A 14541-nucleotide genomic window follows, 5' to 3' on the forward strand; every position below is an offset into this window, starting at 1 on the left:
GAATACTCACTTTCTCTACAACGGTGTATTAAAAACTGAACATACGCTACAGAAAGTGATACATGCCTCCTTTTCTGTACTGCATGAAGCACTACTGCCACAGTACCAGAGGCGGGCAAGCAGGAGTCACACCTCTCTGCTGCCATAACCAGGGGCAGCAAATCAGGTTTTTAATAGCAGAAGTTATCATTGCATCATTAAATGGGTATTAACGTACAAAAGATTTGCAGGTGCTTGAATTAGGGCAGAAAGGACAGTAGGAGATAGGATGTGGCCAAATATATGGATTATGCATAAAAATAATATAACTAGAGAAAAACTTTTATGCATCTATATATACTGCAACTTTCTAAACTGTGAGGAAGTTTTCATATTCAGATGTTCAAGTACCTTATGTGTACCTATACATGCAACACCATATATATTAAGAAATTAAACCACAATTTAAAAGCCATCATTACTGTAAATTCCCTGAAATGCATAATACATTAATTCAATCCTCTTTGTATAATAAAGAAAAATATGGATAGGAAGGGAAACTATTAAAACCTAATTTGGAAGTGATGCTTGCTAATTAAGAAAGTTGTATCTTGGATGTAATCTGTGTTCTCTGCCGATAACCTACTGGCCCAAGGTAAATACATTAAAACTCAAAAACTGGGTTTTTACACAAAATGGAAGATTAAAAAAAACTTCCTCAAAATTTGGAACTGAAAGTTCCAGTAGCTGGAAAAATGTCCTTTAGATCTGTTGTCACTTGAACTACAATTTCATTACTTAAGGAAGAATATTAATGAAAGCAATATCAAATTTGCATCAGAACACTGATATTTACAAACTTCATTCATACCATCAGTGATACAGAGTGTGATTGTGTGATCGATGAAAACGGATTAACATCTAATTTAGAATAGCAAGTGCTCACAGACAATTGTGCACAATTTGTAGATAGAAATTGCTTACTCAATACACAGTAAGCAATAAATTCAAGAATACTGTATATTGTGTATGGGTTATATATAATAGATGATAGAGGTGGAATCTGTTGAACTGTTGACTTCTCCATTATTTATTTTGTTGTAATGACACTGAGGATGGATTGAACTTCTTTTACTTACGATGAAAGTGTACACTTAGAATCATCAGGATAGTCCAGGCAGAGTAAGAGCATTACAGACCTGTGAAGATATCATTTTATTTAGCATCTTTCAGGCAGAAAACTGAGGAAAACATAAAAAACCAAAACAAACTCAACAGTATTATCATGTCTAAAGCTCTACTTCAATTATATTTATCTTACAATCCACTGTGAATAACTAGAGCTGTGAATACTACTGTGAATAACTAGTAATTCTGCAAACATTCAGTACTGTCTTTAACTGTTGTTCAGATTTCAATCCAAATAAATATTTTACAGTGAAACAGAATATATGAGGCCATCTCCTGTGTCTGATATTGGGTAAATGCAATGTTCCACTTAGTTATACAATACGGTCTAGTGTTTTGCTCAATTCATGGCTGAAAATTCTAAGTCTGAAAAATGTGGCATTGCCCCTCCAACATATGAGTCTTATACTGAAGACAAAACATAAATGGCACTTGAGTATCCAAAGGTAAGAAATGATTCTAAATAGATGACAGGCTTCTGCAAATACACTGTATTAATGAAGGATTTTCACTTACTTGTAATTGTCAGTGCAGGTGACATCATAACCAAGGGTTTTCAGCCTGTCTTCTAATGTCTTTACAGTATTAGTTCCACAGGAATCTCTGTGAGAAAGGATTTTAATACTATTGCGAGTATTGTATTATCTAATTTCCTTTCACTGAACTTCACGGAATTAGTAAAGTAAATCCCTAATACTTTGCCTCCTCTGTTTTCCTTGACACCTATGGGAAACCGGTGTATATTGCTATTTATAATGCTTCATTTGCTCACATTCCCTTAATATTTTATACTCAGTCTGCAGAGACTGGAGAATTGGCTTTAGCTGGTATAGCATTTACAGATTCTCTTAACCAATATTCCCACCTTCAGTATTTCACTAGGCAAAAATAGCTAAATAATTTTGTAAAATAATAAATAAGTGTTTCATTTGTAATATTCTTTGGCAGCTATTTAGGTGGTGCTAAAGTTGATGCTAGCTGTCTCTACAGAATAAGTTGGTTACAATAAATTAGAATTATTCTTCTTGTTAGAAGCTTGTTTTCTCTCTGAATACAAAACAATAGGAAAACACAAGGAGAGAAAAAAAAAAACCAACAGAGACAATCCTAAACACAGCTTCTGTGTCTAGCACTGCATTTTTAATTTGTGGTCCAATTAGCAAAAGAAAGTTTAGCATGGTACAGAACCTGCTGAGACCTCTAAAACTGGCACCAATGTCAAGTATTAAGGCCAGTGCTACTTACCCATTGGTCAGTAAATACTCTAAAGAAATCACATAGGGACCAACAAAATCATTGTAAAAAGCACTTAATTAAAATATACAAATATTCCCATGCATCCAGACAAGCACAGACTGAAAGATAAATAAACATCCAGTGCTTGTCTTAATTTTTCTTTGTAATAAGGACAACTTTTTTTGAGCTGTATTTTTTTTCCCGAAGAGTATGATTCTTTGATTTAAAGAGAAAGGCTGAGGAACACTAATCTGAACTATGCTTTGTAGACTCCACAGCACTATGGTAAAATATGTGGTCTGGGTTGGCCATGACAAAATTGAATGGAAGAGAAGCAAAAGGAGATAGGAAAAAGAAGAAATGAGACGTGAAAGGGAAAGGACACAGATTGAATAAATGCAACTAAAAAGCATTGAGTAGCAAGAACTGAAGCCTCACACTCCTAATGCAGATGACATCAGAGATTCAGCCACCAGTGGTGGAAATGATGACATCTGAGTCCATTTCTCCAGCCCTCTTCAGCCAGGGCAGTTTTAAGACCAATGCAGTGTCACATATTATATTCGACTGCAGGGACCCTGCAGATGGTTGGGGTAAAACTGATTTCCTCTGCTCCTCTACCCCTGATTCATCTATGTACATTTGTTGGGATGTCTACAAAAGCTACAATGAATAGACTATTTGATTAAGCCTTTCATCCCAAAACAGGCCTAATTTCTGGCCTAATTATTTCAATTTTTTTATCTTCAGAGTCCATTTTTCGTTATGTCTCTGTTGAAAATCATCACTTTGTCTTTGGCTGTTTACCATCAGGCTATTTTGTCTGGGCTGATCTGTTTTTTTTTTGTTTATTTGTTTGTTGCTGTTTGTGGGTTTTTTTAACTAAATTAATAGCAAAATTATACCTTTTAAAAGCCTACTTATTTATTATTATATTGATTTTAAGTGTTGAGAGAAGACAAGCCCCCTGGTGGTATTTCTCTGCTTCTACTAATTTTCAAACAGTTAAGACAGACGAAAATGAAAAGAATGCATATGGCAAGGTGAAAGAAATATTTCATGTCAAAATTCCAACTGACTCTCTTCTTGTATGTGCTACATCTTCACTCAAGGTCTGAGATCCACACGCACATCTCTTTTAACTAAAAGTGGACTCCAGTCCTAATATTAGAATTTATTTATATTTTGTCTAATTTCAGTATTACTTAACTCTTGGGTATGGTAGGGTGTGCTTTCTGTGTTAGTGAATGCATCTCAAATATTTTTTATTCAATTGCTATGCAAATATAATCAAACAGAAAGCTAAGGTGAAATTCTAAAAACAGGTCCAAAAAAGAGAAATTAATTTTTTTTGAAGACATTACTTACCTATCTGGTCCTTCAATATCATCTACAACCCAGATGACAATTTGTGAGATTTTGTCTTTTTGGAAATTAGGTATTTCATAATCTGCAAAAAAACTGATTCAAGAAACAAATTCTTAAAACTATAAAGAACATAAAAAAATATTCTTTTTTCCCTTTGCATTAATCAAGGCTCTGATCTTGCTGTAGGATATGAGCTTGCTCGATTTTACATTTATATTTTCTGATTACAGTCAGACTCAACAGAATAGAAAAAAAATCTGATTCACATTCTGAATGTCCTCAAAGGTAAAAGGCATTTAATCAGAAGTTTTGTTTTCATACTCTTCATCCTAGAGTGCTTCAGCTGAAAAAAAGTTACAACTTAGAGGTGAACCAGTACTTTAAAAAACACAAAAACAAACAAAAACATTTGATACTTAATAAAAAAAGGTCATTCTTGTAGTTATTGCCTTTAGAGACAATACAATTTTGCTTTAAATAAAAAAATAACAACAGTCACAAGACAAATATATTTTTAGGCAAAAAATCACAGCAACGGTAATATGAAGTACTTGTCTAGGAGATATATAAGACCATAATAGAGAAACGTTCTTGGCCCAGGGAATCTTTCACTCTATTGTTTTGTGTAAATTGACTTTGACAGATATTTAAATAACAAAACAAAATAATAAAACGGCAACTAAATCACAGACTGGTTCAGGTTGGAAGAGACCTTAAAGGTCATCCAGTCCAACCTCCCTGCCATGAGCAGGGACACCTCCCACCAGACCAGGTTGCCCAAAGCCCTGTCCAACCTGGCCTTGAACACTGCCAGGGAGGAGGCATCCACAACTTTCCTGGGCAACCTGTGCCAGTGTCTCACCACCCTCAGAGTAGAGAATTTCTTCCTAATATTTAATCTAAAGATGTCAAATCCAAATGATTACTTTAATGTCTGTAAATTAATGTTTTTTGTGAGATACGAGCATTTAAAGGCTGCGGATTTCTAACCCTTTCAGCAAGATGTACTGTAATGACTTCCAACCTTTTAATTGCATTTTCTTTCCCCTCAGAAAGCTTGTAAGGGTTATGCCTGCACTGAATGCCTGGTCCAAGCCTAAGCCTAGATGTGTGCTCTAATTTGCCTATCATGGGACTTCTTAAACGTCTACATTCAGTGTCTCTTAGCCACTTTAAACACACTGACACCTCCCCAGACTAGAAGGGACTGTTAGTTATCACCTCTGGATGAGACCAGCAGTGGCAATGTGACCACTACTCTGTTCCCCTGGTGCCTGCAGGCAAATTAATGGTGCTCTGGTGTGGAAGCTCTGCTGGCAGTCAGCAGAATCATGAAGTCAGCAAGTTAATATAAACTTCTGGAGAAGTGGAACATGAGGAGGCAGATACCAACATGGTATCTCTGGTCAAGTCTGGTGCAGCAGTGGCTAACCAGAGACCACCAGGTTTGCCTGTCTGTCCAAGGTGTCCAAGCCTGTCTTAAATACATAGTGAAAATTTAACCAAAGATAAAGATTCCAGTTCTTTTTAACTCATTTGCCCATTCATGCATATGTTATTGCCAGCAAAAATGCAGCTTCGTCCAAAATATTAAGGAATCTTTAACTAGAGGAGGAACAATGTACAATTGGCTTCAGTAAACCGAGTTTTGAACTAACCAATATTATTAAAGAAGTCTACCAACTACACTCACACTGTGTGAATAAGCAAAGTTATTTTGCAGTGAAGTGATAAATAAGTCTTAGCTGAAATGATAACAGGTGACTTAATGAAGATTTAAGTGTACAAACTGTGACACAGGATAAACTTCAGAAGTGGTTTTCAAATGCCTGAAAACAGACCAAAGAGATGTTTAGGAAGACAGGCAGATCTTTCGGATTGCCTTCTGCTATTAATTACTCAACTCTTAAGTCTCTTTCAAACAAGATCTCTTAAAGGAATTAACTTATAAATGGGCCAGAAGATACACAGCAAAGAAAACAGATGGACTAACTGGCTTTGTTTTCTTCATGGCTGGTGTGTTTTAGTGGTGGAGATTTCACTGGTCATGATACCATCAGGCAGGTGACCCACGATACTGGTGGAAAGAATTAATGTATGTATAGCAGGTTTCTGAAAGAAGGAATCTGTAGATTCACAGAAACAAGGAATTTGTTTCTGAAATAAGGACTCTGTACAGGATTCTGGGCATTGACCTGCTGCCAGTTATCATCATCTGCCGAAGACTTGATCCCAGCTGACCCCTGACCAACCCAAGGAAACCACATAAGTGTTCATTAGATAAAAGCTGTGTACAGAGATGGACTTTTTGGGAGACAGAGGTAAGTACATAGTAGGTGCTTTGGAACATATGGTTCTTGTTTCTCTCCTATCTGGAGATAAAGTTAACTTTTCAATGATTATTTTTTGTCCTTAGTGAATGCACAGGAGCAGGATCTGTTCTATAGGTTTTTAAAGATTTTTTTAATCTGCCTTGGAAAGGACAGCTGCTGAGGTAAGGGAAAGATGTATTTCTCATCAAAGGTAGGGAGTCACTACAGCCACAAGTTGAGTAGAAGTTCTTAAAGGTGTATTTTTACAATAAATTTTCAATTTAAGCTTAGATGAACTTACGCATAGGGGTACACCTGCAAATCAGGGAAAATACATCTGTCCTTAATATATAAGAGAATATGGAGAAGAGGAAGCTAATCCTTGCTATTATTCTTCTCAATGAACTTTTCTGCTTTCTTACACCATAAGGGATCTCAAGCTATCTCCTCGCTTGGTCATGGAGAAATAGCAGGACTAAGCACTTCTACTATACAACCTGCCAAGTTCACTCCTAGGCCTGACAGAGGCTACACTCCCTGTAACCATGTCCTGTCCTTGGAGATGTCCCTGATTAGAAATTTTGTAATGCTCATCTTTTCTAAGATACACACATTTTGCCACAGTATGTTGGCTGACTTGAAAGCTGCTTTCAAAGAGCATTTATCCTGCTTCCCACAGCAGTTTGTAAAATGCAGGAGTCAAAAGGCTTGTTTTCATCCATTTCATGTTAATTCCTAGAGCTGGGGACAATTCACGGTTGTCCCCACAACTCAGCAGACTTCGACGCAACAGGCTCTTTCAGCTATACTTCCCATGCTTTGTGCAGAAGACCCAAAAAACTGGTTGACCTTTTTTTTTGCAGGCATCAGAACTTGTACACATAAATAAGTCCATTTTCTTACCCTGGATCTGGATAAGCTCCTCCGACTGAAGAACCATTCAACAAGACATGTATTACCCCAGAACTCTGCTGCGCATACTGAAATACATAATTTTTTTTTTCAGAACTGATCTCACAGATTTGTCATATGAATTGGTATCGTATAGCAAGCAACAATGACTGAGAAAATAATTTTACCAAGAAGAATATCAGAATTGTGAAAATAACACCAAATTAGCACCCTAGCAGGTCTCTGTAGCAGGGTAGACAAGAACTAAATTTCCAGTGCATTAATTCAATGCATCTTCTCAAAATATTTTCTCACACGTATAAATAGTTTCTTCAGTATAAGAAGAAAGCATTTTGACACTCTGTGTTGGGTTTGATCTGAGAATAAAGGGTTTCCACCAAGGCTGTCAAATGTCACTCAGGACCTGTATTCAGCAGACAACTAGTGTGCTTACTGTGCTTAGTATACAATTATTACATATTTAAAAAGTTAACACAGGATTTTAACACATTATCTAGTCAATGTGAAAGTTAGGTTCCTCTTAACACTGTATCCAGTCTAAAAAAGTGTATTTGTATCAGAGGAAATGACCTAGCAGAGTAACAGACTTAAATCTGTTTTGATCTGTCAATGTTTTCCTGAACCACCCAGGACCCAGTCACTAATGCATGAAGTCAGCACTAATGCGCTATTTACAGTGATTGAGGCCATTCTCCAGAAAGACTCCACAGCGTTGTTTTTACATTCCTCCGTGGTAGGGCAGGATTCATAGTCCAGTTCTGTAGGAAGGCATGTAATTTGTGCTATTAGAGAGATAGTAATGACTGTAAAAAGCAACCTTAGAAGCAATTAATTATATTCCTGCATTATGCACTGAACATACAAGATGGTCTGACATAATAACACTGAAAGCTGACAGCTATATTTTTTCCTATCATTTTCCATCCTTTGACATTTACACAAACAGTCACATTCTGTGGATTCAATAATTTGGCTGGAACAGCTCTAACTCTCTAACTGGGAGACAGAGAGCTCCCTGTTCAGAGGGCTGAGAAGATGTTTAACTCCTGTGCAGCACTGTGCAGATTTCACTGTGTGTTCCCATGACTGCAATGTTAAATATTCACACTGAACAGGAGACAATAAGACAGCGAAGCTATCCCTGATTTTTCTTGGGGTAAAATTAGCTCCTCCAGAACACAGTAGTCAGTCTCTACTATGGTTTTACAGACAGATGTGTAATATACTACTCATCGTCTTACCAGTGCTGTTCGTCTGCCCACACCAGTTTAGAAAATCTCCAAAGAAGCCAAACAGAGTATCACCCAGACCCATGTAGCGACGGCCTCTGGCAGAAAAGCTATTGACTAGCAGCTGGTTATTTTCCCAGAAGAGAGACTACATAAAAGAAGGAAAAAAAAAAACACCAAACATCAAAACAGAAGAAATGAACCATCACTTGGGTGTGGACACAATGATATTATGGGGTGCTGAAAACAGTTTAAAACATGTTTTGGTATTTCTTTCAAAATCAAACTAATAGCCAGAAATGTTAGCTATCTCTTTAGAGGAACAAATTTTGGGTTTTTTTTTTTTACAATGGTGTAAATTCTGATCACTAGAGGTTTGAGGGACACTCATACCATAATGGAAATGCATATAGACATATATTTAATATAGTTAGGTCTAACTTTGCCTTCCTCAGCAGACAGATTTAGAAAAAGGGAGAAAAAAAGAGAAGCCAGGTATATCTTACCGAAATTCTTTCCCACTGCTATGTTGACTCATGGTGTGAAAAAATCATACATCTACCTGTTATTTCTGTGTTCGCAAAACTCTTTAATGAATTAAGCTATGTTGACAGTAGTATTTGTTGGTTTAGCTTGTATCATTTAAAGATAAGTAATAATTGTGCTAGAGGAAAAACTGCTTTAAAGCACCACCTTTGAGAGAATGCCAAAGCACACATTCTCATGGGATATGATGGCACGAAGAGCTGTGTTTTTTGCACTTTCACAGTTCTCTGCAATTGCCAGCACACCAAACCCTTCCTGTTTTCTAGCATATAACGGCATCCTATCTCAGTTCTGCTTATGCTTGTTTAACATGTCAATGTTTAACATGTCATTGCCCTGTGACTTGGCTGTGAGGAGTGGAAGCAAGAGAAGATAGCAGGCATAGTTTTTGCGGGCAGAGCACCTGACTTGATGAAAAGAAGAAGTGGGAGCTCACGGACAACAAGAGAGCTCCTGGAATGATGGGAAAAACGGGGTATCTTTGTAGAACGAAAATAGAGAAGTTGCTGAGAAGATACTGCATGAAATAAATGCAGCCAAACACGTTGAAAAATGCCATTAAGCTTAAGCATAGTTTGTAAACTACAGACAGGCCAAAAATAATGACTCATGAGTAAGCCACAGAATGACTCTTGGTCAATTTTCAACTGTGTCAGGGAAAAACTGCCGGATGTCACAGGACTGTTAACATAATATTAATAATCATTACCTTGTTAGGTGGAATTGTGTGCAATGACAGGTTGATAAATAATTCATAGTCCTCAGGTAGAATGTTGCAAGGATCCTTGTTAAGAAATGCTTTTTTAAATGCTTCCCAAATCGCTGAACAATTCTTCTCACTGTAATCATTAAAACAAACAACTAGCAGAATTACTTTTTCAAAGTAGAGCAAGAAAGTAATTTGTTTCCCACTTTTCAAGTTCTCAAAAAAAAAACCAAACCCACAAGGTTAAGACAGAAAACTGAAGTTAGGGTGGTAGAAAACCTGTAACCCTGTAAGAGCACATAGGTCTTGTCTTTTCCTGACTCCTAACAGCAGCAGATTAGGAAGAATTAGCAATGAAATGAGGAGTAACAGAGTGGAATTAGAAATACATAATGATTCAACAAAAAGAAGGTACAGTATACAGAGCCAACTTGCTATCCAGCACTGTAGAAATACTAAAGACAGCTTGCCTTGAAATTTTCCAGATTCAAAATGCCATTTCCATTAAAGTGTAGCTAAATGTGCAAAGCTACTGGAATACAATTTTACTATTAAAATGTCAGATTCGAGTGCAGGAGGAGTTACTAAAAAGTTTCAACAATAGAACAATGGTTTTGACAACCTTCTGTTGCCTTCTATGTATATAGGCCCTAGGACTATGCAGCTTTACCTTGCTGGAATGAGTACAGTGACCGCATGGGACATGCACTGTCACTGTGCAGTAGCTACAAGAACATTGTTAGGATTCAACATTGAAGCTGCTCGTGTAGAGATGGCTGAATAAGATGCTAGGCTGTTCACTTTGACAGCTCCCTTCAGCCAGCCCTGTCTTGTGGACAATAATCGCCCACAGAAGGACAGGCCAGGCCATCTAGGGATGGAAGTATCTTATCTCTCTGGATTTGCAGGCTCTCATCTGTCACTGCTCTCAGTCTGCCTGGAGTATTAAAAAGGGAGTTGCTACTTTCACCACTTTCCCATAGTACCTTCCTCACAGAGGCTGTGACAATGTCTATGCCACGAACAGTCCACAGAACAGACTAAGGTATTTTATGTGCATACAGCATTCCTAACGCAAATACCTGTTATTGCAAAGCTGCAGCTTGAACAACAGCAGTCCTGATAAGTAAACGAAACTTTGCTGTTAGAGTCATTTGCTCATTTAAAGTCATTCATAGAGAGCGAGGTTTCTGCTGGCACTTCTCCTCGTGAGATTCTTTAAGGAGCTGCTTTCTGATGCTGAATGTCACAGATATTTAAAAGTTAAAAGACCTTTTTGTGATGAGCTATGCAGCTCCCACGTAGGAAACAGACCGCAGATTCTCTTACAATAATCTCTGGTTATGCTTCCAACAACTACATAAAAACCCTCACTATATCGTAAGCAAATATGGGAACTTTGTCTGAAAATCTTCAGTGATGCAACACAATCCTTGATCAGTAGTTAGTAGAGCCTTACTTGATAAAAGGATTTGCACCCTAGTTCTGATTTCAAGCTGTTAGACTTTAACTTCTGACAATTGTATATACTTATGTCTCATTCTGCTAAAGAGCTGTCTACTGTAAACACTCACTTATTCATGTTAGTACTTGTAAATCGTGATCAACTGAACTCTTAACATCCTTCTTGACAGTTGAATCCAGCAGTAATTTTCTGGTTAGTTCACTTACTACCTTTTTTTTTCCTTCATGTCTTCTCATGCAGGTTTCAACATCTTGTAAATCAAAAGGATTATTATGCTTTGTTACTCAAAACTTCTTAGCTGGAAAAAATACTTCTTGAAACTACAGGGTAGGGAAGGACTGTAGTTCAGGACAATTCCTTCCAATCTAAATAGACACTGATAAGTCATATTAGATTTATTTCACACTGGACAGTTAAAAAAAAATATGTTCTCAAAACTTCCATTATATACCACCAATAAAGAAATATGGGAGAAATGTACTACAGGAACATTTGTATTATGTAGCATACTGCTATTAGAAAATTTCAAATATGATTTTCATTCAAATCCCTCACCTCTAAATGACCATTGCATTTTGTAAAACGCTTCTTTTAACTGCCATTTTGCATGTTCTGATTTAACTTAAAGTTTTTCCTATGTTTCTATAAATATCTTCATGTTTTAAGTGTGTTGCAGTGTAAAGGCATGCTTTGCTAGCTTCTTTTCTGTTAGCAAAGTAGTTTAAAAAAAATTATTCTATTTGCACATAAATTCAGAAGCAAAACCTATCCAGGTGGCTATGTCTCTGTAAAAGAGAGCCAGGGGGCAATAAAGAAACAGACAATAAACAGAAAGGTTTATAAATAATTAGAATATCTGTTTTGCACCTGTGCGATACAAAACTTCCATTTTGTTTAGATTACACTATTTACTTATAGACCTATGGAAAAGAGAAAAAACCCCACATAATATTAAATGAATTGTGCAGCTCTTCTTTTTATAGTGCCATTTTGAGCCATATTTCAGGAAAGCAGTCCTAATGTCCAGCCTGGCTTCATGCTATTCTAAGTAATAACACTTTGATGAATGTGTTCAGACTTCTTAATTTTAAAATTATATTGTGAAAATGTCACAGGAATCAATTAGACAACAAAGATGTCATAAACATGAGACACATAGAAATACTTTCAAGATTATTGTATTTACATTTCTACAAGTCAAATCATTAAACAATAAAGTTAACATTTCCACAATAACAATCCTTTATGTTGCTCATTTTAATGTTTTCTGTGTTAGTAATGTATATATGATATAAATGATTCAGATATAATTGAAGTGGCATCTGTTAACTGCAACAGGGACTCTACCTATCTAGAGCCTACTTCAGGACGACTTATACCTACATGACTGCTAATTCACTTAAGTTTCAGTACTTTGTATTATATTGTAGGTGTGTAGAAATCTATAGTTAAAGTTTCACCTTCCACTGTGACGTGTTTATAAATTTGCCAAACTTGAATTGCTCAGCTGAAATTTTAGTACCATTTTATTGGCATTAGAATGACTTTTTTTCATGAGGAGTTTGAGCCAAAATGCTTCTGGTAAGAATGTTATTAGGGAGAAACATGTTGTCTTGCCTTTATTAAAAACGATGAACCTGTTTTCAGACCTGCACCTTCCTGTTTTGCAGCAGGAACTGAAAATGGGAGGTTAGGGAGAGGAGATGATATTCACTGATATTATGCAACATAATCTAATCCTGTCTAAGACCAAGGTTCGGTGCGTCAGGAACCCAGCCAAGCCCCCTCTGCAAATACCACTTCAAACTACCAGGAAAAGTTTTAGTGGCAGAATAAAGGACTGAACTCTAGAAGACTGTTCTTCTTAGTTTTTTTTCCTTTTTACCAAAGCCCAGACAATGTAAGGAAGACAAAAAAAGTAGGCATTTTAGCAAAGTGTGTGACTTACCTCCAGTTCTGTATAATTAACACAGACAATGAAAGCTCATGGGTAATCATATTTCAGCAGTTATTACTACTTGATTTTTCAGGTAGATGAGCTAAACAGTCTCTCTCAGTGCCATCGGAGAGCTATAAAGCGTGCTGCTTTCCCTCTTACATGACCTGACATACAAGGCACGCAAAATAAAGGTCTTCCCAGGAGCACTGTCAAATTTGGTGCTTTAGAAATACCATCCCCACTATTTCTGTGCGGTGTTCTCCTTACAGAACACTGTGGCACTAGGGGGGCAGAAATGTGAATTAAAAAGCTGCAGGGTTAAAAATTTTGCCTTAATTACACTATTTTTATTAATATGACATCCATCAAGGTTCCCTTTTTGTTTCCAGACAGCTATAAGCCTGTTGACTTCAATAGGATCATTTCCACAGCTAGAAGCAAAACATCAGGCTTCTGATTAATAACCATTTTGTACAGAACATAAAAAACTAATCCAGAAACAAGCAAAACTTACCCAACAGCAGGATTCACAATTCTAATATAGTCATAGCATCTTCCAATGACAATATTTTCCAGGTTTTGCGTTGTACCTTCACCTTTCCATTTCCCTCCCTGCACTTCACAGAAGCTGTCCATAAACAGAACAGAGACAAGTAAGAGGGACAAAAAAAGGCTCTTCATCATGGATTCTTGACAACTCAAGTTCAAAAAAAAAGAGAGAGGAAAAAAAAGAGTTAAATTATACAAATTTAAATGGAAACCTGGAGGCTCAACGTTTACTATGTTCAATACTGGCTATAGCTCTGTAGACAAAAGATGAAGTTAGACGGAAATCTGAACCTTGCTGGGCACTGTAATCTAACTGTTTCCTGGAGTGATTGCAGTACAAGGATACATCACTTCCTCATGCCTAACTGTTCCCCACTTTAGAAAAACGAGACTTTTAAGGTCATGATATTGCCACCTGGTGATAACTGGGAAGAATTACAATATATTTCAGTAAAGGGAGAAAAACCCCTTACCACTGTAAGTATTTACAATGCCTTAGGTTCACTGAACACTCATTGCCATGCTACACCTTCCTAAAACATCACAAGTGCTTGCAAGCAACAAGTTTTAAACCAGTTTAGTTTCATTTTACAAGTGATATACCTTTTGCACATATTTCTCTAATGGCTGAAAAAAAACGCTGAAATACATACCAAGAACAAAGAAATTTGAAATATTCAGGTAAAGCAACAATCACATAAATACCCAAATTCTCAGGTGACCTTGTATCACACATAGGGGTAACATTAGTCAGCTCTTTTTCCACCTCTCCCCTGGATACTGACAGCAACATTTTAGTGCGATGATACGTGTTTTATAAACGTCTTTCTGAACAAAACTGCCTTGCAGGCAGGAATCAATCATAACGAGAACCAAACGGATTAAGACATACTTCCTGTGCACTGAAGAAATCTCTTCAACTTCTGTTGACTCTTTCTCTCCCTCCAGTTTATTTTCCCTAAGTACTTTGTTAGAGCATCAAATGACATCAATTAATTCAATCTTCAGTGTAAATAATCGGTGGTATACACTGTTGTAAATGCAACCTCACTACTTCTTTCCCCTTTCTAACAAAAAATTAAATATTTTTTCAACCTTAAAGTAATTTGCCT

The 14541-nt window shown here is 36.7% G+C and overlaps 1 protein-coding gene across 1 annotated transcript in view; it reads right to left on the reverse strand.

Moving 5' to 3' along the window:
• Positions 1–13564, reverse strand: part of BST1 (bone marrow stromal cell antigen 1) — a 15691-nt gene extending 2127 nt beyond the window's left edge. The window contains exons 1-8 of the mRNA XM_010178654.1: positions 13395–13564; positions 9480–9609; positions 8237–8372; positions 7671–7753; positions 6987–7063; positions 3772–3864; positions 1684–1770; positions 1119–1178 (exon numbers count right to left, since the gene is read on the reverse strand). Of these exons, the coding sequence (XP_010176956.1) occupies positions 1119–1178; positions 1684–1770; positions 3772–3864; positions 6987–7063; positions 7671–7753; positions 8237–8372; positions 9480–9609; positions 13395–13564 (836 nt within the window). The remainder of the gene's footprint in view (positions 1–1118; positions 1179–1683; positions 1771–3771; positions 3865–6986; positions 7064–7670; positions 7754–8236; positions 8373–9479; positions 9610–13394) is intronic.
• Positions 13565–14541: the final 977 nt, after the last annotated feature.

The sequence above is a fragment of the Mesitornis unicolor genome, unplaced genomic scaffold, assembly GCF_000695765.1.
Source record: "Mesitornis unicolor isolate BGI_N332 unplaced genomic scaffold, ASM69576v1 scaffold43150, whole genome shotgun sequence".
NCBI lineage: Eukaryota > Metazoa > Chordata > Aves > Mesitornithiformes > Mesitornithidae > Mesitornis > Mesitornis unicolor.